We start from the raw sequence: 26,651 nt of genomic DNA, 5'->3' as shown, positions 1-26,651 counted from the left end.
GTTGGCCCCGTGGCCAAGTGGTTAAGTTTGCCAGCTCTGCTTCAGCGGCCCAGGGCTCAGTTCGGATCCTGGGTGCAGACATGGCACCAGTCATTAAGTCATGCTGGGGTGGCATCCCACATGCCACAACTAGAAGGACCCACAACTAAAAAAATACACAACTATGTACCGGGGGCTTTATGGAGAAAAGGGAAAAAAAAAAAAAAAAAAAAAAAGAATAGAGGTATAAAGTAAGAATATTAATTATCAAAAAAAAAAAGAATATTAATTATCAGATCATACATTCACATATCTCAAGAAGTAAAATTAAAAAGAAATTAAGATTCACTTGTATCTCATTCTTTTTTGTTTCTATCACAGGTAATTCAAACAACTAGAAAAAGAAATCTAACTATTTAGTAAAAATTCTTATTTCTAAGTTAACCTAAATTCTTAAAAAAACCAGCTTTATTTATTTATTTATTTATTTTGAGGAAGATTAGCCCTGAGCTAACGTCTGCTGCCAGTCCTCCTCTTTTTGCTGAGGAAGACTGGCCCTGAGCTAACATCCATGCCCATCTTCCTCTACTTTATATGTGGGACGCCTACCACAGCATGGCTTGCCAAGGGGTGCCATGTCCACACCCGGGATGCGAATCGGCGAACCCTGGGCTGCCGAAGCAGAACGTCCACTTAACTGCTGCGCCACTGAGCTGGCCCCTAAATATTTTGTAATAACATTTAGGTGTTCAACATCATTACTCATTACAGTCAAAACCACAATGAAATACCACTACAAACCTATAAGAGTATCTAAAATTAAAAAGACTAACCATACGAAGTGTCAGTAAGAACGTAGGACAAATGAACTCTTCACAGACTGCTTGTGGAAATGTAAAATGGTACAAATGCTTTGGAATACAGTTTAGCAGCTTTTTACAAAAAGTACACATAGCATATGACCCAGCCACTCCACTCCTAGTATTTACCCAAGAATAATGAAAGCATATGTTGATATAAAAACTTGTACAGAAATTTTCAGAAGAGATTAATTCATAACAGGCAAAAACTGGAAACAGTTAAAATATACATTCACAAGTGAATGAATAAACAAACTGTGGTATATCCATGCAATGGAATACTACTTGGCAATAAAAAGAAATAAACTATTAATACACGCAACAACATGGACGAATCTCAAAGTAATTACACTAGGTGAATGAAACTAGACAAAAAAAAGTATGAATTGTATAATTCAATTTAGATAAAACCTTTCAAAAAAAAACAAAAAAGGCAGGGGCCGGCCCCATGGCCGAGTGGTTAAGTTCACATGCTCTGCTTCAGCAGTCCAGGGTTTCGCCGGTTCGAATCCTGGGCATGGACATGGCACTGCTCATCAAGCCATGCTAAGGTGCCATCCCACATGCCACAACTAGAAGTACCCACAACTAAAAATGCACAACTATGTACTGGGGGGCTTTGGGAGAAAAAGGAAAAATAAAATGTTAAAAAAAAAAAAAAGAGGGCAGAGGGCCAGCCCAGTGGCATAGTGGTTGAGTTTGTGCACTCTCCTTCAGTGGCCCGGGGTTCACAGGTTCAGATCTGGGGCATCTGGGGCACAGACCTACATACCACCCATCAAGCCATGCTGTGGGCAGCATCCCACAAACAAACATACAAAATAGAGGAAGACTACCAGAGATGTTAGTTCAGGGCCAACCTTCCTCACTAAAAAAGAAAAAAGGCCAACTAAAGAAAGTAGATTAGTGCTTTCCTGGAAGTGAGGAGGTGGGATAGAAAGAAAGATCATAAAAGGGCATATGGAAACTTTTGAAGGTGGTATGTTCATTACTTTAATTGTGACAAAGGTTTCATGGGTATATGCAGAATCACACTTACCAAATTATACACTATAAACATGCGTGGTTTATTATATGTCAATTACAAAGCTGTTTAAAAAACAGAACAGAGTAGGCTGTATAAGAGCAGAAGAAAGCACGGTATAAATCCAGTGAGGCTAGCTAAGTAGGGAGGGTTAGGGAGAACGGGCCAAGACGATGCTGGAGACACAGATTTTTCTCATATATTTCCCATTTCAATGTGAGAAATGTTTATTCTAAGCATTCAAAATCCCAACCCTTGGTTATTCAGTCCTTCCTAATCATTAAAACACTATGAAGGAGGGAAAAAAGACAGATTAATTCACTCTGACAGTCTGCAATCACCAGAAACATAACTTTTATTCAATTAAAAGCTCAAAGAAAAAAAGGATTTGAACTTTTTGTTTTGCTGAGGAAGATTCGCCCTGAGTTAACATCTGTTGCCAATCCTAAACTTTTTGTTTGAGGAAGATTCACCCAGAGCTAACATCTGTGCCAATCTTCCTCTATTTTGTATGTGGGTCACCACCACAGCATGGCTGCCAATGAGTGGTGTAGGTCCGTTTGCGGGAACCCAACCCGGGCTGTGAAGTGGAGCACACCAAATTTAACCACTAGGCCATGGGGCCAGCCCCCTGCACTTTCTTGTTTAAAGAAATAATACTATACACAGGAACTTTTAAAAATAAGATAGATACCTAAGAAATTCTACCTGATAGGATTCTGTTTTTAAAAATCTAGACATGAAGACATCAGGATTCCCACCTTTTTCACCTTCAAGAAACCAAAGTGTCAAGTATAAGAATATGAAACCTTCTCCTAACTAGTGATTTTTGTGTTCAACTTCTAAAGGGATCAAAGATGAAAATGGATCCTTTCTACTGGTTCAATTTTTAGTATATTCCATAAGCAGTATCAAATATAGGAAATGTGCCCAGCACACTCACCATTTGTACAACAGCCTCCCTTAACCGTGTCTCTTCTTCAGTCATGAGAGTCAATTCTTTGCACACCATGGCAGCCAGCCCCACATCTAAACATTCTGGATCTGCTGCCATCTTGAAAATGAGTTCCTCATGTGAAAAGACACAATGGCGCCTCAGCCGTCGGTAATGACTGACACACTGACGTCCAATGGGCAACTGTAATCAAGACAAGGTTCTCAAATTAAATTTCTTATAACGCATTCCAGAACAGAACCACTATTTATCCTCCAGATCCTCTCTTTTATTATAGACAGAATAACAAACTCCATTTGAATGTAGAAGTAACTGTAAATATTAAACCTTTAGGGCCCAGCAGGAATTTCAAAGGCCTTCCCACAGAAAATCCTCAATTTGAGATGCTGAGATTCTGGCCTAAGCTGCTGATTTTCTACTCATTATGTACATCAAGAGATGTGAGTTCCTTGATATATAAATGAGGCAGCAAACTCTTTTAGACCAGTCTAACATGAGGCTGCCCTTATAGGAAAAAAAGAGAAAAACTCAGGCTGTGAAAGATTAAGTGGACAAATTCAGTATTGCAGTTTCCACAGAACAAAAAGAATAGATGTTATTAGAAGTAAAAAAAAAAAAAAAAATAGAGAGAGAGAGAGGAAGAGGGGAAGCACTACTTAAGCAATTCACATGGACGGACTTTTAATTTTTTTTATAAGAACCAAAGCAAAAGATGATTTTAGATTTTAGGATTTAGAAATTCTTTTAAAAACAACCACTCTGGTCTAAAGAGAATTCAAAGGAAAATCATGAGATTATATACTTTATTTTCCCTAAGTGAAATAAACAAATCACTACATGATGACTTTTCATAAATCAACAGGTACACTCTTTAAGATAAATTTGGAAAATTTCTTTAACTATCAAGCTTTAAACCAAATTATGATACTAGCTATACTACACACACACACACATGCAGACTCTCTCTCTAACTTCTTTCTGACACTCAAGTGGGAAAACTTGGATAGCTAAGTGGAGTTTTTGTTTGTATTTGAAACTGTAATACAAAAGACAAAAATAAGAAAATCAAACTTTAAGAACCTTTTAGAATTTACTTTCATTTTGAGAAAGGCAGAAGAGAATCATAGGAATCACAGTTTGAGAGTATGAGACTATCTCTGACCCAAGCATTATTTCCATGCTCTTCCAAAGAAACAATCTTTACCAAGAAAATACATATATTGAACTTATGATTAGCAATTATCTTGTCTATTAAAAATATACAATTCTTTCATTTCTTAATTTTTAAATATTTACTCAAAGCTTTCTCATATAGCCTTAATGTCAGAGCAAGAGGAAGAAAAATAAAACTGTGGGATTAGTAGCTCTTAACTACTACAATATGCAAGGAAGTCATCAAATAAAATAAAACTGATTATCCACCGTAGCTTATAGAAATGAGTGCTATCACTTTATTCCAGATATAAAGCTGCTATCACTTTTCATTTATATCACATCCTTCTTCTAAAGAGTATCAAGGGCTTTCCACATATATCACCTCATTTGTTTGAGATTACTAAGTGAATCTTAGCATTCACCTTTACATACCAGGTAAAAAACTTAGACCCAGAGAAATTAAAAGAGCTGTCCAAGGTCAAACATCAGTAACGTGAGCACATCTCTAACTTTTCTCTGAATCATCTCCATTTCCCACCCTACACCTAGCCAAGGAGCAAGCAAATCATAAACATTCAATAAATGTTAGTTGAATTTGTGAAAACAGAGCTCAAGCCCAAGGCAAAGTCCTAAGCCTGCTCTTGCTCTTGCTGCTTTCTAAGCCTAAATTTCCTAAGAAATTTAAAATTACTAGATCAAATAAGATTGTCATTAGCCAAGGAAACAAAAATGGTTAATCAAGAAATTTAATAAATTAACGTGCCCAAAGAAAATGTAAGATCTGATATTACTAAAGAATATCCCCCAAAATGTTGAGAGGTGACCAAAAAACAGCATCACTAAAGGAAAAATAAAGTCAAAGAGTGTATTATAAATTGGCAGTTTTTTCCTAACCAACATGATGTAATCATAACTAATTATTTTCTGATAGCTACCTCATAACAAAAAAAAACAGCAATCACTGGCACTATCATTTACACAAATGTACAGCTCATAGAGACCTCAATATTATAGTTACTCTTTAAAATAAACTTTTACAAAAAGGAGTACAGAAAACATAAAATAGCAGGAAGAATAAAATCCACCTAATTGTCTATCAGAAGGAAAATAATAAACGAATATTTGGAAATAAAAATCACAGAGCTATATACTTGAAAATACAATAGAACTAATTATTGAAAAGATCTGGTCATTTTTATAAAATCCAAAAGTGCTCAGAGAAAGTAAAGAGTAAAAGAACCATATTCCTTCAGAAAAGAAAGATCCAGAAAATATCAACCACCCAATTAAAATTTAAACAGAATGGGGAAAATAATGAACAGACGAGAAGTAAAGAACTATAAAATCTTCCAAATAAAAACTGCAATGGAAACTAACTGAACTTTGTAAATTACAACAGCTACTCCAGTCTCTACAGAAATATTCATGAACCCTACCCTCTCCAGCTAAGCAAATATGGCAACTAAGATGCATTTTCCAGGGGTGTTAGCAGATGTACAACAGCTACTTGCTATAGAACAGACCCAGTCAGCAGTACAGAAGTTCACAGCTTCAGCGAAGTTGTAGCCCTGATTAAATCCAGAATGATAGGCACGAGGAAATGTCACAACAAATTCGCCAGCACACTGATTGGTCCTGTACACCTAAATGCAAATTGGGAACAGGAATATAAACAAAACAAAACAAAATAAAAACAACAAAAAAGGGAGACAGATTTTATCAGTTTCAGAAGCATTTCCTAAAATTGAAAACAATAAAGCATTAACCTACACATATCAGAAAATAATATCAGGGTTTAAGCAGCAGCCAGAATTCCACCTTCTTAAAATAGTCACTGATAACAAATTATAATAATTCACCACAAGAATTAGCAGCCAAAGAAATTCTCAAAGAAAAAATGTTATCCCCCAAGCTACTAGTTTCCTAACTTGATAAAATTTACAATTACGAGAACTTTTCTTTTATTCCTTTTATTCTTGTGTTGAAAACAGTGTTTAAAGATGGAATTTTCTCCTACTTTTGTATAATTTTTTGGAAAGTAATTAATTAGCTCATATATAATATGGAGATATCCCAAAAATCAGTTTTCCTGAATCTCACTGTTTTATGATACTACTATATGTCTTTTGAAAACTCCCAGATTCTAGTATAAATTCTTTAAAGACAAAGTAACACTACTATTACTCAATCTACTTTCTCATTAAGGTTATGAGGACTATTTGACTACATGTAACAGCAAACTTATTAAATTTACACTTTATCAAGTGTTAGCTTAACTCTAATAGTCATTCCCAAAACAAGACTGAAAAGCAGAAAAAGTACTTGCAGTATGTTTTTACTTCATTATCTCACGTGAGGAAAAAAAAAAACCATGCAATCTTTATATGAAATATCATCTCCAAAATGATAAGCATTAATTATTAGAACTACCATTTAAAATACCCACACTTCGGTTACACAGGGATAATAAAGAAAATAAGATTTTTGTTAAAACCAGGATATAATGTTTTACTGAAAACAGAAGGCTATTTTAATAGGTAGCTATACATAAAGTGTAATTTCATACTTTAAAACACTTCTTTCTTTTTTGTGCTGGGAAAGATTCACCCTGAGCTAACACCTGTTGCCAATCTTCCCCTTTTTTTTTTCTCCCCAAAGCCCCAGGACATGGTTGTATACTCTACTTTAAGTCCTTCTAGTCCTTCTAGGTGAGCCGCCACCACAGCATGGCTACTGACAGATGAGTGTTGTGGTTCCATACCCGGGAACCAAACCCGGGCCACTGAAGCAGAGCGCGCCAAACTTTAACCACTAGGCCATGAGGGCTGGCTCTAAAATACTCCTTTCTTAATCAAATAAATGTTGTTCCCTTCAGAGTATAAATTCTAATTTGGCTAGAAGATAAATATGATCTTTTACTTCCAATTACAAAACAAAGCATATATTGTGACTCTATCTAATCAAAAGCTAATATAACCTTAAATTAAAATACTGTAGGGAGACACAAAAAGACTCACAGGCACACCGTGCTCCATCAGCACATTGGGGTTCATGATGGTGACTAACTGATGCAGCAGATCAGGCTGAGATTCAAATAACTCAGGGGCCAGCTCCCTCATCACCTCCTCCAGTTGTTCTGCAGCATGAGACGGCACACCATACCATGTCTTTGGCTCCCCCCTAGCAAAAGAAATAACTGTTTAGCTAGGTAGAGCATGATGCCAATGAGGCCAGGGTGTCTAACTCAAATCTACTAAATGATAATTAACTTTGTCTTGTTACATAGCCACAGATTATATGCCCTGAATCCTGGTAACTATCTCATCAATCTGTGCTATTGTTCATAATAGAAGGCAAGGCAAGAGTATATGGATAGGTAGATCCATACTGACTACTATAAGAAAAGCAATTCAAAGTACATGAACTCTTTAAGGTGGATGAGCAAACACTACATTCAAACAGGAAAGACACTACGTGAAAAGTAAGTACTGTGCGAAAGGCTACTGACATACTACTTGATTCACAGGTCCACTGGACAGTCCAATTATTGCTTCAATGATCAAAGTAAAAGTCAATGCTCTCACAAGAGTACCTTTGCATAACTTCATTGAGTTCATTTTTACTATCCAAGGAAATAAGCCAAGGCTAGAAATTTTTGAAAACTTGAATAGAATTCTATCTATAAATCTTAAGGACCAAAAACTTGGCACCATTAATACACTAGACTTTAGTGGACTAAGTTCATTTATAATGTACTCCTAGAAAATGGATTTAATGAGTCATGCAATTTATAGACTAGCTAAATTTCTTAATCCTAACACAATTCACAGTGCTGTCTCTAATAGAACTTACTGTGATGATGAAAATGTTCTATATCTGTGCTAGCCAATAGAGGGTCCCCTAGTCACATGTGACTATACAGGACTTGAAATGTGGTTAGTGCAACCGAGGAGTGCAAATTTCTAATTTTACTTAATCTTAACTAATTTATATAGCCACACATGAGTAGCAGCTATCATATTACACAGCACAGCAATGAAGCAGAGAAAGAAAATCACTAGAGTTTTCACTGCATAGCATGATTTGAGCAGTATCTTCTAATGAAGGGAAAAACATCATTTAGTTAAGATCATAATACTGGACAAGAAACTATCTAAGTAAATAAAAGCTGTGGGTGAGATAAAAAAAATTCCGCAAAAGAACTTAATACACATGTACCAGGTATAATATATAATATAAAATAATATAAAAATATTTAGGGAAAATATTTTTAAAAAGGAAAAAATCATTTGAAAATTTCAAATACTGAAAGTTTAGTCAGATCTTAATTATATAAACTTTAAATATCCTACCTTGCATATCAAAACTACTTTTCATGTATACCAAACAAGTATCATTTGGTCTAAAACTCTAGGTTCTGCTGCACGCACATACTTTAAAAGGGCAGCCGTCTGAGACGTTGTACCCTTAGACCTCTACACTTCTCAATATATTATCCTACATTTGGGAAGGAAATACTTGTAAAGTCAGCTTTCCCTAACGTATTACCTAACATTATTACACTTTTAAAAAGGTTACTAAGTAAGTATGCTGTTAACAAAGATTGTACATACCAGTGCAAGTAGTTGATGGAATAACTCCAATGATCTTCAATGTGCCAACAAAAAGAAGAGAAACACATTCCCACATAAAGCCATGGCACCTTCATACCAGAAATATCTACGTTAATATGTGCAAGAACAGATTGCTCTAGGACAGGCATGTTATTCAAGTTCCAACCAGAAAGAGCATATTCCTATAAAGAAAAAAACGTAAATGAGAGATAAGAAATAAGTGCCCAAAAGAAATCTCAAGGGAGTCCTAAAAAAAAAAAGGTAAAAATTGTATAACATTTACAATAATCTAGTCCATAGAATCTGTGCTCTCTGTACTCTACTACATACACCTAAATACCTAATCCTATCTCCTATCTGGTATTTAGAGTTCCCTTTAATTATCTTAGATGCCTCTCGTTTATTGTGAAGCACAGAAGCAAGGCTTTTTATTACTCCCACTCAGCTTACCAGGAAAACACTGTGAGACTCATTTTAATAGGTAGCTATTATATTTCTACTTTATCCCCAGTAGCATAACTTTCCAAAATGTTTATCATTATATTTATAGAATGGTGCCAGATATTGTGAAAACATAATAAGATACATAATCCTGAATTTGTGGCAAAACCGAAGAATAAGATGATGCAGAAAGTCACCCCGCCACTACAAACACATCTAGAAATATTAGATAAATTATAACAAGAAAAACATTTGTTTCATAGATGAACTAAAAAAAAAGAAAAATTCTCAGTTTCCAGAAACAAGGAGAGGAAGCAAAGCCAGAATGAAAAAGGAAAGTTGCTGTCTGAGTTTTCACAGAAGTTTCTAACAGGATACAAGCACTGGACACTGAGTTTCAAACACCCACCCCTGAAACCACATGAGGTAGAGATTTAAAGTGCTTATCATCCTTGTGAACAGCAGTTCTCAAAGTGGGCTGTAGGGAGCCCAGGACTATTTCAGGGGATTTGCAACATCAAACTATTTTCATAGTAATTCTAAGATGTTATTTGCTTTTCTCACTCTCATTCTTGCAGGAACATAGTGTGAGTCTTCCAGAGGATATGTGACACATAATATCAAAACAGACCAAAGGTAGAAAGAGACAAGAGAATCCAACTGCATTCTATTAGAAGGCTTAACTGTCGAACCTGGATGCCCAGGTATGGAGAGGGAGGGAAGTTCATTATTATGTTTAACTTTACACATTTGAAACTTTCTATAATAGACAGTCTAAACATAAAACTCTCAAAGTAATCAGTTAAACAGCCAATGACAAAGCTGAAGAGAGAATGTGTGAACTAGAAGAGATTTGAGGTTATGATCTGTAACACAGCACAGAGAAATGGAAACTATAAAAGTGTAGTTAAGAGTCACAGAGGATAGAATAAGAAAGTCTAATATTTTAAGTAGGAATTCCAATAAGAAATAAAGAGGAGATATGATTCCTAACCTCTGTAGGCTTTTTTTTTAAAAAAAAAAAAAAAAAAAAGAGGCTTTCAAAAAAATACTACTCAATACATTCTTTAGTTGGTTGGTCAGCTGGTTGGCTGAAAAAATCATGAAGCTAGTTGAAGAGACAAGACCTACGTACAAAAAGTTTCAAGTTAAGGCAACATAAACTCCAAAACAGATAAATGAATAAATTCTATAGTTCTTCAAAAGAGCACACGGGTTTGGATTGTAAAGAAAACCTGACAGAAAAAGAAGACACTAAGTAGGCCTTGGAAGGATAGATAAGATTTAAAGGTAAATAAGAGACAGAATATACTGGTCTGGCTGGTGAAGGGGCAGAGTGGAATAGTCATACTCACAAATACAGAGTAGAAAAGAAGACTGGAACTTTCATCTTAAATTTCAAACTAAGAAGCTTAGATCTTATCCTATATTCAAAAGGGAAATAAGACAGGTTTTGAAAAATGAAACAATATGATAAACATACTATCAAATACTTTGAAATTTCCAATTATGGAAAATTTCAAATATAAACAAGACAGAATTGAATAATGAACTCCCAAAGACTCATCAATCTTAAAATTTTAAATGAAAGCAATGCATGAGAAAGACTACAGAGAGAAGCAGTGAGCAGAAACAGTTAACATAGCAGCCCTAAGACTGCTAATCTGCAAAAGGCCTGCTTAAAGTTTGGCCCTTGGCTAGCATCTGGAAACTTGGATGGTAAACAATTCCCTACACTGATACAGAGTGGCTCACAGTGCCTAGACTGTACAATGTAGTTTACCCGCATACCTGCTTTCCTTTTGGGAGTCTGGAATTTTGGTACAGGTTAGGCAGAGGCTGCCTATGTCACCAGTCCCCAATAAAAACCTGAGTCTCTAATAAGCTCCTCTGATAGACAACACTTCACACATGTTGTCAATTTGATACTGGAGTAACTAAGTGCATTCTGAGTGACACCACTGGGAGAGGACTCTTAGAAGCTTGCACGTAGTCTTCTCTGGACTTTGACCATGCATCCTTTCCCTTTGATGATTTTGCTTTGTATCCTTTCACTGTAATAAACCATAGCCATGAATCCTCATAGAAAATCACTGAACTTGGAGACCGTCTTGGGGGCTCCCAACACAAGTGATCATTATGTAAGACCATGGTAATCATCCCAAAAAGATGTGATACAACCGACACAAGGATGGTAGTAGTGGGAATGAAAAGAGGACAATACTACAGAAAATAATGAAAAATGAACTAACGTGATACACTCAATGATTTACATGGAGTGAGGACAAGAAGAAGAAAAAAACACTTCCAAAGTTTCAAATTTTAAGCCTATCTTTATTCCTCAGAAGTCCTGTTTGTAGAACACATTGTACTCATAAGACAAATGTATTAACTTCAGAAGTACTTTTCCACTAAGCTATGATACCAGAGAAGTGTGCTATCAGATACCAAGAGGACAACTCAGACAGAATTTCAACACAAATACACAATTCCTGGTGAAAAGCTAGTAGTTATCTACTATTCTAAAAGAGTAACTTTCAGAGGAGAGTAACAAACTACAAAATTCAAGTATAAAGAGTCTGAAGGTTTTATACATGGTGTCTAATTAGTCCTTAAAATCCTTCTGTGATAAATGAGTTCTCTGTCCATCTTACGGTACATAACACAGAATCCTGAGTAAAACATGACTGCACAAAAACAGAATCCTGAGTAAAACATAACCGCTTAGAAAATAAACAGCAAATCTGTGACGCAGTCTAGAAAAAAAGGCACTATCACCTGTCTCTTCATACTATGATTGAAAGCTTTAAAGTCCAGCATTTCTCCACATTCTTACATCAAGGTGAATGAAGCAAAAGCAGAAATAGATAAACGGATATTCATACAAAATTCAAACATAGAGAAGGATTAATAGTTATATTAGTAACATTAGTTACTTAGGGTTGACACTTAATCTTTAAGAACTGTGTGACTTGGGGCCAGCCCCATGGCAGAGTGGTTAAGATCACGTGCTCTGCTTCCGTGGCCCAGGGTTTCGCTAGTTTGAATCCTGTGCGCAGACTTGGCACCGCTCATCAGGCCATGCTGAGGCAGTATCCCACATGCCACAACTAGAAGAACCCACAACTAAAAATACCCACAACATAAAAGAACTATGTACCAGAGGGCTTTGGGAGAAAAAAGGAAAAACATAAAATCTTTAAAAAAAAAAAAGAACTGTGTGACCTTATCTCTAAGATTAGAAGATATTTCTGTTTAAGAACAACTTAAAAGTTCAGAACAGAGGCTGTGGAACAAAATGGCAGGTGAGCTGACCCGGGACTCTGTCCCCTCCAAAGTACAACAAAAGACTGGGAAGAAAAAAAAAGAAAACAAAAAACCCCCTGAGTTTCAGCTGATGAACCTAATGCCAGGACTCAGAGACCTACAGTCTCAAAAGACAGAAGACGGAGCCCCTACTGCCCGCCTCGGAGGAGCTGGAACTGGGTAAGAGAGAACATCGCTCCATCCCCTAGAAACCGGGCTGGCCGCGAGCATCCGGGAAGGAGTGGGGGAGGGGCCGCGCGACCAGGGCATCGTCTAGGACTCCTGCCGCCGGTACAGTGGAAACCTGCTGACAGGGGAAAGCTTCCGGGCGCGGGGACCCCATAAACGCAGGACAGGAGACCAGAGAACAGAACTGATCGAATCCAGAGCGGTGCATGAGAGAAACCGCTCCCAGCCCCGCCCGGCAAAGCGCACAGGGCACAGCCATCTTGCCCGAAGGTGGAGAGCTCAGAACACGCGGCTCTCGACCCCCATCTAGTGGCGAGAGACGGTAACTGCAAACGAATTCTACCACCATGTGAAAAAACTCCTCCTCTACCATCCAGCAATTTATAAAAGCCCCAGACCAGAAGGAAAACAATAAAAACACAGAATTAAGTCAGGAGGACTTGGAATTAGGTAAACTAAATGAAAATGAGTTCAGAGCAGCTATAATCAAAAAACTCAATGAGGTAGAGAGAAAGAGAAACAAGCCGAGTTCTGGAGCTACTTCACAAGAGAGATTGAAATTATAAACAAGAATCAAACAGAATTACTAGAGATGAAAAACACAGTGGACCAGATAAAACAGAATATGGATTCCCTGAATGCCCGGGTAGACTCCAGAGAAGAGCAAATTAGCATAATCGAAGATAGACAGGCTGAAGTGCTCCAGACAGAGGAAGAAAGAGAACTAAGGATTAAAAGGAATGAGGAAAGTATTAGAGAGACAGCAGATTCAATGAGCAGAAACAATTTAAGGATCATAGGAATTCCCGAGAACGTAGATTAGGAAAATGGAGCAGAAAGTGTGCTTAATGAAATTATAGAAGAGAACTTCCCAAATCTAGGGATTGAGGGAGAAATGTGTGTAGAGGAAGCTTTCAGATCTCCTAGATTTGTCAATGTAAAAAGACCTACTGAAAGGGATATAGTAGTAAAATTGGCAAAAAGTAATGACAAAGAAAGAAGACTCAGGGCTGCACGAAATAAGAGAATTACCTACAAGGGAGCCCCTATCAGACTGTCAGCGGATTTCTCTGCAGAAACCTTACAAGCTAGGAGAGAATGGAGTGACATATTCAAAGCTTTAAAAGATAAAAATCTTCAGCCAAGAATACTCTATCCAGCAAGAATATTCTTCAGATATGAGGGAGAAATTAAATCTTTTCCAGACAAACAAAAGTTAAAGGAATTTGTAACCAAAAGTCCTCCACTACAAGAAATCCTCAGGAAGGCTCTCATTCCTGAAAAAAGAAAAAAGGGAGAAAGGGGTCATAAACCACAGAGTAGGGAGACAGATAAATAGAACGAGAATAGGATAGCAAATATTCAACTATAGCATTAGGATAAAGATAAGGAAACTACCAAAGCAAAGATGATCTTATCACTCTAACTACAAACTCATAACACAAGTTGGAACAAGAAGTGAAAATAATAATTTAGGAGGGGAAGTGCAAAGGGACTAAATTAGTCTAGGCCAAGGAAGTAAGAGACCACCAGAGAATAGACTATATTATACACGAGATTCTAAATACAAACTTCAGGGTAGACACTAAACTAAACAACAGAACAGAGCCACAAAACATAAATAAGCAAAAATCTAAGAAACCCAGCATAAGAAACTGCAGTATCAAATGGGTAGGATAAAACACAGGAAGAGAAAAGCAGGAAAGCCAGATAATGAGCAACAGACTGACAGCATTAAGTCCACATGCATCAATAATCACTCTCAATGTAAACGGATTGAACTCTCCAATAAAAAGACACACAGTGGCAAAATGGATTAAAGAACAAGATCCAACAATTTGTTGCCTCCAGGAAACACACCTCAGCCCCAAGGACAAACACAGACTCAGAGTGAAGGGGTGGAGGACCATACTTCAAGCTAATAGCAAGAGAAAAAAAGCAGGTCTTGCAATTCTTATATCAGACAAAGTGGATTTCAAAATAAGACAGGTAAAGAGAGACACACAGGGACAATATATAATGATCAAAGGGACACTTCATCAAGAAGAAATAACGCTTATAAATATCTATACACCCAACACAGGAGCACCAAGGTTCATAAAGCAACTATTAACAGACCTAAAGGAAGATGTTAAAAACAACACAATAATAGTAGGGGACCTCAACACCCCACTCACATCAATGGACAGATCATCCAGACAGAAAATCAACAAGGAAATAGTGGAGGTAAATGAAAAAGTAAAACAATTGGACTTAATAGACATATATAGATCACTTCATCCTAAAAAAGCAGAATACACATTCTTCTCAAGTGCACATGGAACATTCTCAAGGACAGACCATATGCTGGGAAACAAGGCAAGCCTCTACAAATTTAAAAAAATGGAAATAATAACAAGCATCTTCTCTGATCATAATGCTATAAGGCTAGAAATTAATTACAAGAAAAAAGCTGAGAAAGGCACAAAGATGTGGAGACTAAACAATACACTACTGAACAAGCAATGGATCATTGAAGAAATTAAAGAAGAAATCAAAAAATATCTGGAAACTAATGAAAATAACACGCCATACCAACGCATATGGGATACAGCAAAAGCTGTATTAAGAGGAAAATTCATTGCAATACAGGCACATCTTAACAAACAAGAAAAATCCCAAATAAGCAATCTTAAACTACACCTAACTGAACTAGAGAAAGAAGAACAAATAAAGCCCAAAGGCAGCAGAAGGAGAGAAATAATAAAAATCAGAGCAGAAATAAATACTATTGAAACGAAAAAGGCGGTAGAAAGGATCAATGAAACAAAGAGCTGGTTCTTTGAGAAGATAAATAAAATTGACAAAACCCTAGCCAGACTTACAAAGAAAAAACGGGAGAAAGCTCAAATAAACAAAATCAGAAATGAAAGAGGAGAAATAACAACAGACTCTGCAGAAATACAACGGATTATAAGAGAATACTACGAAAAACTCTATGCTAACAGAATGGATAACCTAGAGGAAATGGATAAATTCTTGGACTCCTACAATCTCCCAAAGCTCACTGAAGAAGAAGGAGACAATTTGAACAGACCAATCACAAGGAAAGAGATTGAAACAGCCATCAAAAACACCCCAAAGAATAAAACCCCAGGACCAGATGGCTTCCCTGGGGAATTCTACCAAACTTTCAAAGAGGATTTAACACCTATCCTTTTCAAGCTATTCCAAAAAATTAGGGAAGATGGAACACTTCCTAACACATTCTATGAGGCCAACATCACACTGACACCAAAGCCAGACAAGGACACCACGAAAAAAGAGAACTACAGGCCAATATCACTGACGAACATAGATGCAAAAATTCTGAACAAAATTTTGGCCACCAGAATTCAGCAATTCATCAAAAGGATCATACATCATGATCAAGTGGGATTCATACCAGGGACACAGGGATGGTTCAACATCCGCAAATCAATCAACATGATACACCACATCAACAAATTGAGGAATAAAAACCACATGATCACCTCAATAGATGCAGAGAAAGCATTTGACAAGATCCAACAGCCATTTATGATAAAAACTCTGAACAAAATGGGCATAGAAGGGAACTACCTCAACATAATAAAGGCCATATATCACAAGCCCACAGCCAACATCATACTCAATGGGCAAAAACTGAGCGCCATCCCCCTGAAAACAGGAACGAGACAAGGATGCCCTCTATCACCACTCTTATTTAACATAGTACTGGAGGTCCTGGCCAGAGCAATCAGGCAAGATAAAGGAATAAAAGGAATCCAAATAGGGAGGGAAGAAGTGAAACTCTCACTGTTTGCAGACGACCTGATCTTATATATAGAAAACCCCAAAGAATCCAGTGGAAAACTCTTAGAAGTAATCAACAACTACAGCAAAGTTGCAGGGTATAAAATCAAGTTGCATAAATCAGTAGCATTTCTATATTCTAACAAAGAACTAACAGAAAAAGAACTCAAGAGCACAATACCATTCACAATAGCAACAAAAAGAATAAAATTCCTTGGGGTAAATGTAACTAAGGAAGTGAAGGACCTATATAATGAAAATTACAAGGCCTTTCTGAGAGAATTGGATGACGACATAAGGAGATGGAAAGACATTCCATGTACATGGATTGGAAGAATAAACATAGTTAAAATGTCCATGCTACCTAAAGCAATTTACAGATTCAACACTATCCCAATCAGAATCCCAATGACATTCTTTACAGAATTAGAACAAAGAATCCTAAAATTTATATGGGGCACCAAAAGACCCCGAATTGCTCAAGCAATCCTGAGAAAAAAGAACAAAACGGGAGGCATTACAACCCTGACTTCAAAACTTACTACAAAGCTACAGTAATCAAAAGAGCATCTGCTACAAAAACAGGTGCACAGATCAATGGAACAGAAGTGAAAGCCCAGAAATAAAACCACACATCTATGGACAGCTCATCTTCGACAAAGGAGCAGAGTGCATACAATGGAGAAAAGACAGTCTTTTCAACAAATGGTGCAGGGAAAACTGGAAAGCCATATGTAAAAGAATGAAAATTGACCATTCTTTTTCACCATTCACCAAAATAAACTCAAAATGGATCAAAGACCTAAAGGTGAGACCTGAAACCATAAGGCTTCTAGAAGAAAATGTAGGCAGTACATTCTTTGACATCCGTATTAAAAGGATCTTTTCAGACACCATGTCTTCTCAGAGAAGGGAGACAATAGAAAGAATAAACAAATGGGACTTCATCAGACTAAAGAGCCTCTTCAAGGCAAATGAAAACAGGATTGAAACAAAAAAACAACCCACTAACTGGGAAAAAATATTTGCAAGTCATATATCTGACAAAGGCTTGATATCCATAATATATAAAGAACTCTCACAACTCAACAAAAATCAAACGACCCGATCAAAAAATGGGCTGGAGACATGAACAGACATTTCTCCAAAGAAGATATACGGATGGCCAATACGCACATGAAAAGATGCTCATCATCGCTGATCATCAGGGAAATGCAAATCAAAACTACACTAAGATATCACCTTACACCTATTAGAATGACAAAAATATCTAAATCTAATAGTAACAAATGTTGGAGAGGTGGTGGAGAGAATGGAACCCTCATACACTGCTGGTGGGAATGCAAACTAGTGCAGCCACTATGGAAAACAGTATGGAGATTCCTCAAAAAATTAAAAATAGAACTATCATACGATCCAGCCATTACACTACTGGGTATCTATTCAAAGAGCTTGAAGTCAGCAATTCCAAAAGTCCCATGCACCCCAATGTTCACTGCAGCATTATTTACAATAGCCAAGACATGGAAGCAACCTAAGTGCCCATCAACAGATGAATGGATAAAGAAGTTGTGGTATATATATATATACAATGGAATACTACTCAGCTGCAAAACAGAACAAAATCATCCCATTTGCAACAACATGGATGGACCTTGAGGGAATTATGTTAAGCGAAATAAGCCAGTTAGAGAAGGATAATCTGTGCATGACTCCACTCATATGAGGAATTTAAAAATGTGGACAAAGAGAACAGATTAGTGGCTACCAGGGGAAAGGTGGGGTGGGGGGTGAGCACAAAGGGTGAAGTGGTGCACCTACAACACGAATGACAAACATTAATGTACAACTGAAATCACACAAGATTGTAACCTATCATTAACTCAATAAAAAAAAAAGTTCAGAACAGAAACAAAATTGAGAAGAAGGCAAGAGCTATAAAAGGAAGTCTCTTCCCAATAATTAAATAATTGCCTACCATTTGCCAATGGAAGGATAAGAAGAAACTCACATTGATACATTTCTTTATACTTAGACAAACCAGGTTTAACTTAGTGATACTGACCACATATACCTTCCAACACCCAAAGAAGACCATAAGGAGAAATAGTGGGGAAAAAAAGACATGAGACATAGAAAATAGCAAAATGTTCGACATAAATCAACCATATCAATAATTATAATAAATGTAAATGGACTAAACACTCCAAACAAAAGACACCTGTCAGGCTAGATTAAAAGCAAGATCCAATCATATGCTGCCTACAAAAGACCCACTTCAGATTCCAAAATACAGACAGCTTTAAAGAAAAATAATGGAGAAAGATATACCATGACAACAGTAACCTTAAGAGAGCTAGAGTGGCTACTTAGTCATGCATAACATAACATTTCAATCAACGACAAACTGCACATACAATGGTGGTCCCATCAAACAAGTACCATATGGCCTAGGTATGTAGTAGGCTATACCATCTAGGTTTGTGTAAGTACACTCCATGATGTTCACAAAACAACAAAATCACCTAACGATGCATTTCTCAGAATGTAGCTCCGTCATTAAGTGATGAATGACTGTACTTTTAATTGTACACACTTCCACACTACGTAATCTTTTTTTTTTTTTTACCATGTGTAACTCTTTTAATAGGAGATAAAACTCTTAATCACTGTCAATTATAGAGGGAAAGAAAAAGTGACAAGAACCAAAGTAAAGATAAAAAGAAAGGAATAATCATCTTAATTCAGCTTTACACATAGAGGTCATCTTCTATGTGACAGGACTTCATTATATGTTACAGTTTAAATGCATATTTGAAAACCTACCTGCTCAAGTGTTGAAGGAAACTTAATTCTTGACCTAACAATGAAATATAACTTTTTAAAAATCTTAAATCACTTTCTAGATTTTTAAACAGAAAGAGCTAGGCAAAGTTGGTTTTGTTTTTTTCCCCAAGGAAGATTAGCCCTGAGCTAACTACTGCCAATCCTCCTCTTTTTGCTGAGGAAGACTGGCCCTGAGCTAACATCCATGCCCATCCTCCTCTACTTTATATGTGGGATGCCTACCACACCATGGCCTGCCAAGTGGTGCCATGTCTGCACCCGGGATCCAAACCGGCAAACCCCGGGCCGCCGAAGTGGAACGTGCGCACTTAACTGCTGAGCCACTGGGACGGCCCCTAGGCAAAGTTTTTTAACTGGAGTTAAAGTTTTAAACTAATTCAATTGGTTTTAAAATGCAAAGTTAAATAATTTTTAAAGGTACTTTGAATTTATTATTTTTAAAACTGAACATTATTTATATTGACCAAATCCTACATATTTAATATTTTGAATGAACATAGTCCCTAAGATTAGAGGAAGACAGTTCTCTACTATGCAAAGGCTAAATCAGCTTGGGGGTAAGCAGAAGTTTGGATACTAATATCTGTTCTGCACCTCTTCTTCTGGCAGCATCTTTCTCTGACCATCCTTCACAGGAAATCCACTCCCAAAGTCTTTTGAAGAGATATCAGCTCCATACTCGACAATAACATCTTCTTCAATGCTGCTCACCAGCCGCCAGAATTCCTTTTCTACTAGTTCTGTGGGAACCATCTAAACAGGGAAAACAAAGATTACAGATTACTAACTCACTGTAACCCTAGCCCACTGTAACATAACACACAGGTCAAGTGAACAGAAACCCATGACAAAATAGAAAATCTTCTCATTTCCAAGAACTGAAAAGACTGGGGTCCTGGCTTTTTCCACTGAGGATATTCAGAAAAACATAATGAACTTGAACTGCCTTTTTCTGCAAGCTACTTCCAAACTAAGAAAGATAAAGATGACCCAGGACCTCAAGGAGGAAAATGGAAATGCAAAAATCAGGGCTGAATTTTAACGGTTTTGGCAAATTTTTCTGATAGTGATTTTAAAAAGTCTAAGATCTGCTAGGAAAAGAAGCAAATCTCATATTACAAAAAACTAAACAAAAGCAGTAACTGCTAATACTTCATGCTTTTCTATAAAGGATTGGGCAAATAAACAATTCAAAAATCAAAGCAGATTTCTCAACACGAGCATGCACACTGCCACATTAGAGAGTGAAAGAAATAGAAACAGATGCCAGGCCCCTAATATTTGGATATGATATTCTATCATCTTTTTCATTACTGTCCTTGTTTTCTACAAAAGAATGAAAGTAAAAAGCAAACCAAAAGCTTTGGACTCAGATAAATCTTCATACCTCCCCAAAGTGATCTAAAAGATAGATACTCACATGGACTGGCATATTGAAATAATCGGACTTAAAATTATCTGCCATCTCTCCAAAGCTCTGAAGTGTATACTCTCGTACAGCTTGTTCAAACCCAAAGGCTTCTCGAGGTTTATTACATTCCTGGGAAGAAAAAATATCTAAGATCAACTCACGGAAATGAAATGAATAAAGTATTAAGCTCTCAGGTACTACCTTCTTCGATCATTTCCCTAGGTAAAGCAAACCAATCAACCCTACACAGTGAAACAAGTATTAATTACTTCAATATGGAATCAGGAAATAATATCTTAGAACCTCAACTGCATTTTCACAGCCTTCCAGTAGGAAGGTAGTTATGAGACAGCTTTAGACTTTGGAGTTGGCATTAAGCTCTAGCACCAAGACAAACATCTGGAGGACTACTAACTTGAAATCAAGCCCAGGGATGCCTACCATTCTCAGTATTATCAGTGGATTTAGCTATGGAGAAAATAAATGTTCATGGCAGAAGAAAAGGTAATGGATAAAGAGATATCCACTGGATTGCTAGGATATCTAGCTAGAAGAATGGTTTTTTCACAGTATCAATCACCATGACCAATATCTTAACACAAATACTCGGTGTAGAACTGCTTCTGAATCACCTAACCTTGAGAATGATAGTATTTATTGAATTATTATAATAATTCAAAGGCCATAAAAAACCTCTGAATACATCTAGATACACCCAACCAACTCCTTCCCTTCAATGTCCTATCACAACATTTTGTCAAAATATGTAGAGTATGCATTTCATGATAATGACATTATGATCTTTCAATAAGAATAATTTAGTATGTCAACTATACTTCAATTAAAAACAATAATTTAGTACAACCAAGTCAAAATTTAAATAAACTAATAGATGCCATCAGTTTACTTGGTAGCATGAAAACTGAATGCATAAATCCTAAGTTCTAGCTCTTCATGTCTGATTTTTACTTTTTTTTAAATTAGAAAAGAAAAAACAAATAACCAACAGCTTTTCTTCATTCTTATTGTTTTCCAGGAATACGAATATTGTGAGGAAAAGTCCCATTCATCCGCATCAATAAACAGAAGTATTTAACCAACAGTCAGAAAAAGAACTTTTGAAAGGCAAGCTGAGTCAACACAATTGCTACATTTCCATACAATATCACTCTTAAAAAATTCTGGAGATTTTAAACATTGAAGAACAGAGAGTAGAAGCAGCTTTAGGGAATGTGATTACTCTATGTCTGTATGTGTGCATTATTGTTCTTAGTTAAAAAAGGATCCGTTAAGGTTAGGCCTGTACCTCCGCAACACATTTAGGACACCTCCAGTCTCCTTTGGGCACATCAGGCAGGGGGGGAATTAAACAAAATGTATGATAGCTGTCATCACATCCATCACACAAAAGTAATTTATCTTCGTTATTTCCCCGACCACAAAACATACAAACATAGAGATCAACCTGTGAAAAACAAACAAAATGAAAGTATATTTTCTATAATTAACAACATTAAATTTTTACCAGGAACTCCTTAATTGAAACAAACAAAATAATGTACATTAAAAAGTAAGCATAACTTAAACCCTGAATATTTATTTTAAATAATTGTATTTAAACAGCTTTTCATAAAACTTCCTACATTTCCTCAGAGTTTCTACAGGCAAGTTAATAAAAGCACATCAAGTTATTAGAATAAAGACAGACTACAAATCTAGGGAACCTGAAAGTTAACTTATATAAATAAAATATACCATGTCATCCTTCCTACACAGAAACACTCTTCGGTAAAGAATGCATACTGAGGACTGTCTATAATACAGCTCAAGGATTGACAAATTTATATTCATTCTTTCACTTAGTTACTCACAAGATTTATGCCTTAGGGGAACACTTCACATATATGGGACAAAACAAGGTTAACATTACATAAACCAAAGCTGCAACTTTAGATTCACCATCAAATCTTCTAACCAAATGAGCTAAATAAATGGCATACCAAGGTATAGTAAAATAAAAAGTGCAAAACTAAAATAAAAATAAATCCTTTCCCTCCTGACACATCTCAGAACACTTACAAAGTTAACAGAGAGAGTTCCTTTCCGTTGTCTCATTTGCATGTTAAATACGTCTGACCTGCTGGTAACTTTTCGTCTTCGGGAGACCTCATCTTGAAATAAAAATAGTTAAATAATAATAGTAAAAACTAATGTTGAGAACTTACTATGGACCAGACACTATTTAAATATTTTAAGTTAGTTAAAATCTCACAACACCATGAGGTAGATACACTATTATACCCATTGAACATAAAGAATCTGAAGTATAGTGAAGTTAGATAACCTGCCCAAACACACCGCCCGTCAGTGGCAGTTTTGGGATTCTAATCTAGATAGTCAAGCACTAGAGAGTTTAACTACTAATTCTATACTGTCTGTATATAGTACTTATCAGGGACTAAGTTGAGACTAGTTTTAAGATCACTGCCAGCCAACACAATAATTACAAGGATGAAAAAGATAATCAGTACTTAATTCTTAAAAGGGTAATAATAAATATTATAATGTATTTAGTAAGTCCTTTCACACTGAATGTTTTGAGAGTGACGGAACAGTATTATCTGATCCTCCAAAGTTCAGTCCACAACCTGAACTATGACTTAATTATTCATATCATAAAACACATAACTAATATGACATGACTATAGCATTTCACTAAATTCTTATACAGTAAAAACATAAACCAACACAATCTTTGTTAAATTGAGTTTTAAAACCAACATGTACATAAAGAGAATAATGGAACTTGACCTTTGCATTAGCAATTTTCCTCACAAAATGTTTCAAACATGTTAAGTTCAGAGTACTAGGCTTTCCTCAAACACACTTTATTTAAATGAAGTGTCACATCAAGGCAATTATAAAAAAATATCAGAATTATATTTAGAATTTAAGTCATAAGCTCTCCCCAGTATATTTTGATACTAAAGATCAGAGAATTCTCTATTTCTTTTTGAATTTAAAAGTTGTAAGCTTTTGTGGCCGGCCCTGTGGCCAAGTGGTTAAAGTTACGCACGCTCCACTTCGGTGGCCCAGGTTCATGGGTTTGGATCCCAGGGGCAGACCTACTCCACTCATCAGCCAAGCTGTGGAGGCATCCCACATACAAAATAGAGGAAGACTGGCACACATGTTAGCTCAGGGTGAATCTTCCTCACAAAAAAAAAGTTGTAAGCTTTAGATCACCAGGTGAGAACCATTAATTTTGCCAATCTCTCATAAGCTAGTCTTTAGAAACAACAATTAATTTCTGTGTCACATATTAGATACGGAGGAGGAAAATTTCTCTCTTCCAAAATATTATAAAAATTCAACAGAATATGGCTCCTCGCACATTAAATTTAAGATTATCTGCCCAGAAAAAGACGATTTGTCTAAGAACCATGTTGCAAGTTTACAATTCTTAAGAAAATCCAAAGGGAGATTTCAATTCAATTATCATTTGAATCTTATGAAAACCATACCATTGTAACTTGTTTCTTTTCATGATCAAATAACAGATTTTACCTTCTTTTTCTTTTGCTCCCATCGCCAGACCCACAACTTTAGGCCCAGCCCCAAAAATTCGAAGTTTCTTCAGTTCTGTGTTTCTATTTACTTCTCCAGATTCTGACTGGAAAAAACAAACAAAATTCATTTAGTCTAATTATTCTGATTCATACATCTATTTTCTTACCCAAAAAAAGTTTCAAGATCCTCTTCAAAATGAGGAAAAAATTATTTGATTTCTTCTCTCTAAATCCACTCACTGCCTCATTACAACAGTTGAATGGTCAAAAAAGCACTAGGCAACATCCAGATTGCTTTCCACAAAAAAAAATCTCTTTTTCAGAAAAGCATAGCTGTCATTAGGTTCTGTATAGAGACAGACACTACTGGAATAACTTGTATAATACTGGTCATAACTCAATAGAAATCTCCACTTCTAACTTTCTAGTGGACACCCATCTTTGATTAGAGGGCAATATGCCCATCCTAGGAGATGAATGATTGTCCTAAGCCAATCGTGTCAATGCCATTTCTCTTTGTCGGTGATGATTTAGTGAGGAGTGGACTGTTATCCTGGTCTAGCCAATAAGACATAAGGAAAAGGTCTGCCAGAAGCATCTGGGAAATATTTTCTGATAAAAGAGAAAGCTTCTCAAAGAGCCTGAAAAGAGTCTGAGCCCTTGATGACAATGTGAGGTTGCTGTACCAATCCTAGAACTACCTATCTCTGAAAACCTTATGTGAAAAACATGTCCTTATGTGAAAATTGTGTTGTAAATGTTTAAGCTACTGTCGTTTGGCATTCTAGTATACTTGAAGATGAGAGCATCCTGACAGCACTGCTACATCTTGAATTTAGATGGACCTAATATCTGAAAGTAGACTAAGTAAACAACCAAAATTTATTTAAAATATACTTAGTCGATAAGAATAAAAATAAACCAGGATAAAATATAGACTACTTTATAAGCCTATGGCTACATAACAACTGAGCTATGCAGGCAGCCTGGACTAATAAAAGGCCATATGAGAACCAAACCAACCAAAACAGCAGTTCAAAATTTATCTTTAATCTTTAGTAGATTGATTTGGTTATACTAGTCAACGTCTAAAATCAGTCCAATGATAAACATAACACTACACATTCTTTACCACTGTTAAATCAAAGTACATAATAATAAAAGCTGATATATATTGAGTACATAGTAGGTGATAAATCAAAGTATTTTAAACAATTAATCCTTACAACAACCTTTTCAGAAAGGCAATAAAGTTCCAAAAAGTAGAAATAATAAAACAACATTCTCTGATCTTATTGGAATAAAACTAGAAATAAAATGAAAAATCAAAAGGCCCTTCCTCCTAGAAATTTGTTAACTCTCCACTAAAAAATGATCATATAAAAACTATGTATTAAAATCTCTGGAACAAATTATAGAAATAAATTAAATACCCAATTCAAAATGCTAGCAAAAAAACTACAATACAAACCAAAAGTACTCTGTGATGCTGTATTAGAAGTGGAATTATCAGTACAAACTGAAAACATAAAGTCCTAATTTTTTTTAAATTTATTTCCCAGCCCTGACCACTAAAACTAGAAGGGCCTACAAGCAATGCTATCCCAGTAGGAACAAGCATACCTTGTGCTCAGATCTTGCTTTCTAAATATCATTTCCCACTAAAATGAACCCGGATTCCTTGGAGAAATGGCTGTTTCTGGGTCTAAGGCAGGACAAGAAGATGACTAGCCTTTTAGTACTAGAAAGTATGTGCTCAAAAACTGATGGAGACATGTGAAAACAACACATGAACCAGCTTGAAGGGGCTCCCATTAGCCAAATTTGGAACAATCTGATTATCAAAAAGGAATACATTATAAGACATTGTAACAGAAAAAAACATGATCTACAGTGATACTAAAAGCAAGGGGAAGGTGTCAGTCATGATTCCACAGGTATATACATTCACCAAAATCCATCAACTATACACTTAAGATATACACATTTTACTGTATGAAAAATATATTTCAAGAAAAAGTGTGGAGTAAGAGTTCTTCTTTAAAGAAAGATGCTAATTAATAAATGTAGAAGGAATGACAGGATTAGAAAATCATTCAGTTCGCAACCACCAACATAATAACTAATTCAGGCAAGGATCATCAATGAATGTTAAAACTACTGGGTAAAACATAACTGGAAAATGGGTAATTCATACTGTCTCACAGTTTACTCTGATTACTTTTATTACAAAGAGAACAAGTACTTTATAATGGAGAAATCTGGCTCAAACTTAAGTGTCACCAATAATGAGACATATTGGCAGTATCAGCTTCATTCTAATGTATAAATGTGTTAAGGGTTTGATAATTTTTGATATAGACAAACTGCAATCCCAGCTTTCAAGGAACTCACTCTAGTAAGGTTGCAGATGAAAACACTACTACAAGAGTACAGCAAGTGACGTGATAGGACAGGGGAGGAGGATAATTTTCATAACTTCTATTTTT

The 26,651-nt window shown here is 36.1% G+C and overlaps 1 protein-coding gene across 4 annotated transcripts in view; it reads right to left on the bottom strand.

The window, feature by feature from the left end:
* KDM5A (lysine demethylase 5A) overlaps nucleotides 1-26,651 on the bottom strand; it is a 117,324-nt gene that overhangs the window by 74,487 nt on the left and 16,186 nt on the right. For all 4 annotated transcript variants that reach the window (XM_070270845.1, XM_014740556.3, XM_014740557.3 and 1 more), the window contains 9 exons: nucleotides 24,161-24,266; nucleotides 22,673-22,764; nucleotides 21,900-22,058; nucleotides 20,603-20,722; nucleotides 19,777-19,935; nucleotides 8,587-8,768; nucleotides 6,991-7,153; nucleotides 5,497-5,616; nucleotides 2,807-3,001 (listed from right to left, as the gene is read on the bottom strand). In XM_070270845.1, the coding sequence (XP_070126946.1) occupies nucleotides 2,807-3,001; nucleotides 5,497-5,616; nucleotides 6,991-7,153; nucleotides 8,587-8,768; nucleotides 19,777-19,935; nucleotides 20,603-20,722; nucleotides 21,900-22,058; nucleotides 22,673-22,764; nucleotides 24,161-24,266 (1,296 nt within the window). The remainder of the gene's footprint in view (nucleotides 1-2,806; nucleotides 3,002-5,496; nucleotides 5,617-6,990; nucleotides 7,154-8,586; nucleotides 8,769-19,776; nucleotides 19,936-20,602; nucleotides 20,723-21,899; nucleotides 22,059-22,672; nucleotides 22,765-24,160; nucleotides 24,267-26,651) is intronic.

The sequence above is a fragment of the Equus caballus genome, chromosome 6 (assembly GCF_041296265.1).
Source record: "Equus caballus isolate H_3958 breed thoroughbred chromosome 6, TB-T2T, whole genome shotgun sequence".
NCBI classification, from domain to species: Eukaryota; Metazoa; Chordata; class Mammalia; order Perissodactyla; family Equidae; genus Equus; species Equus caballus.
The sequence above is the reverse complement of the archived record's forward strand: the minus strand, read 5'-3'. Positions and strand labels throughout refer to the sequence as shown.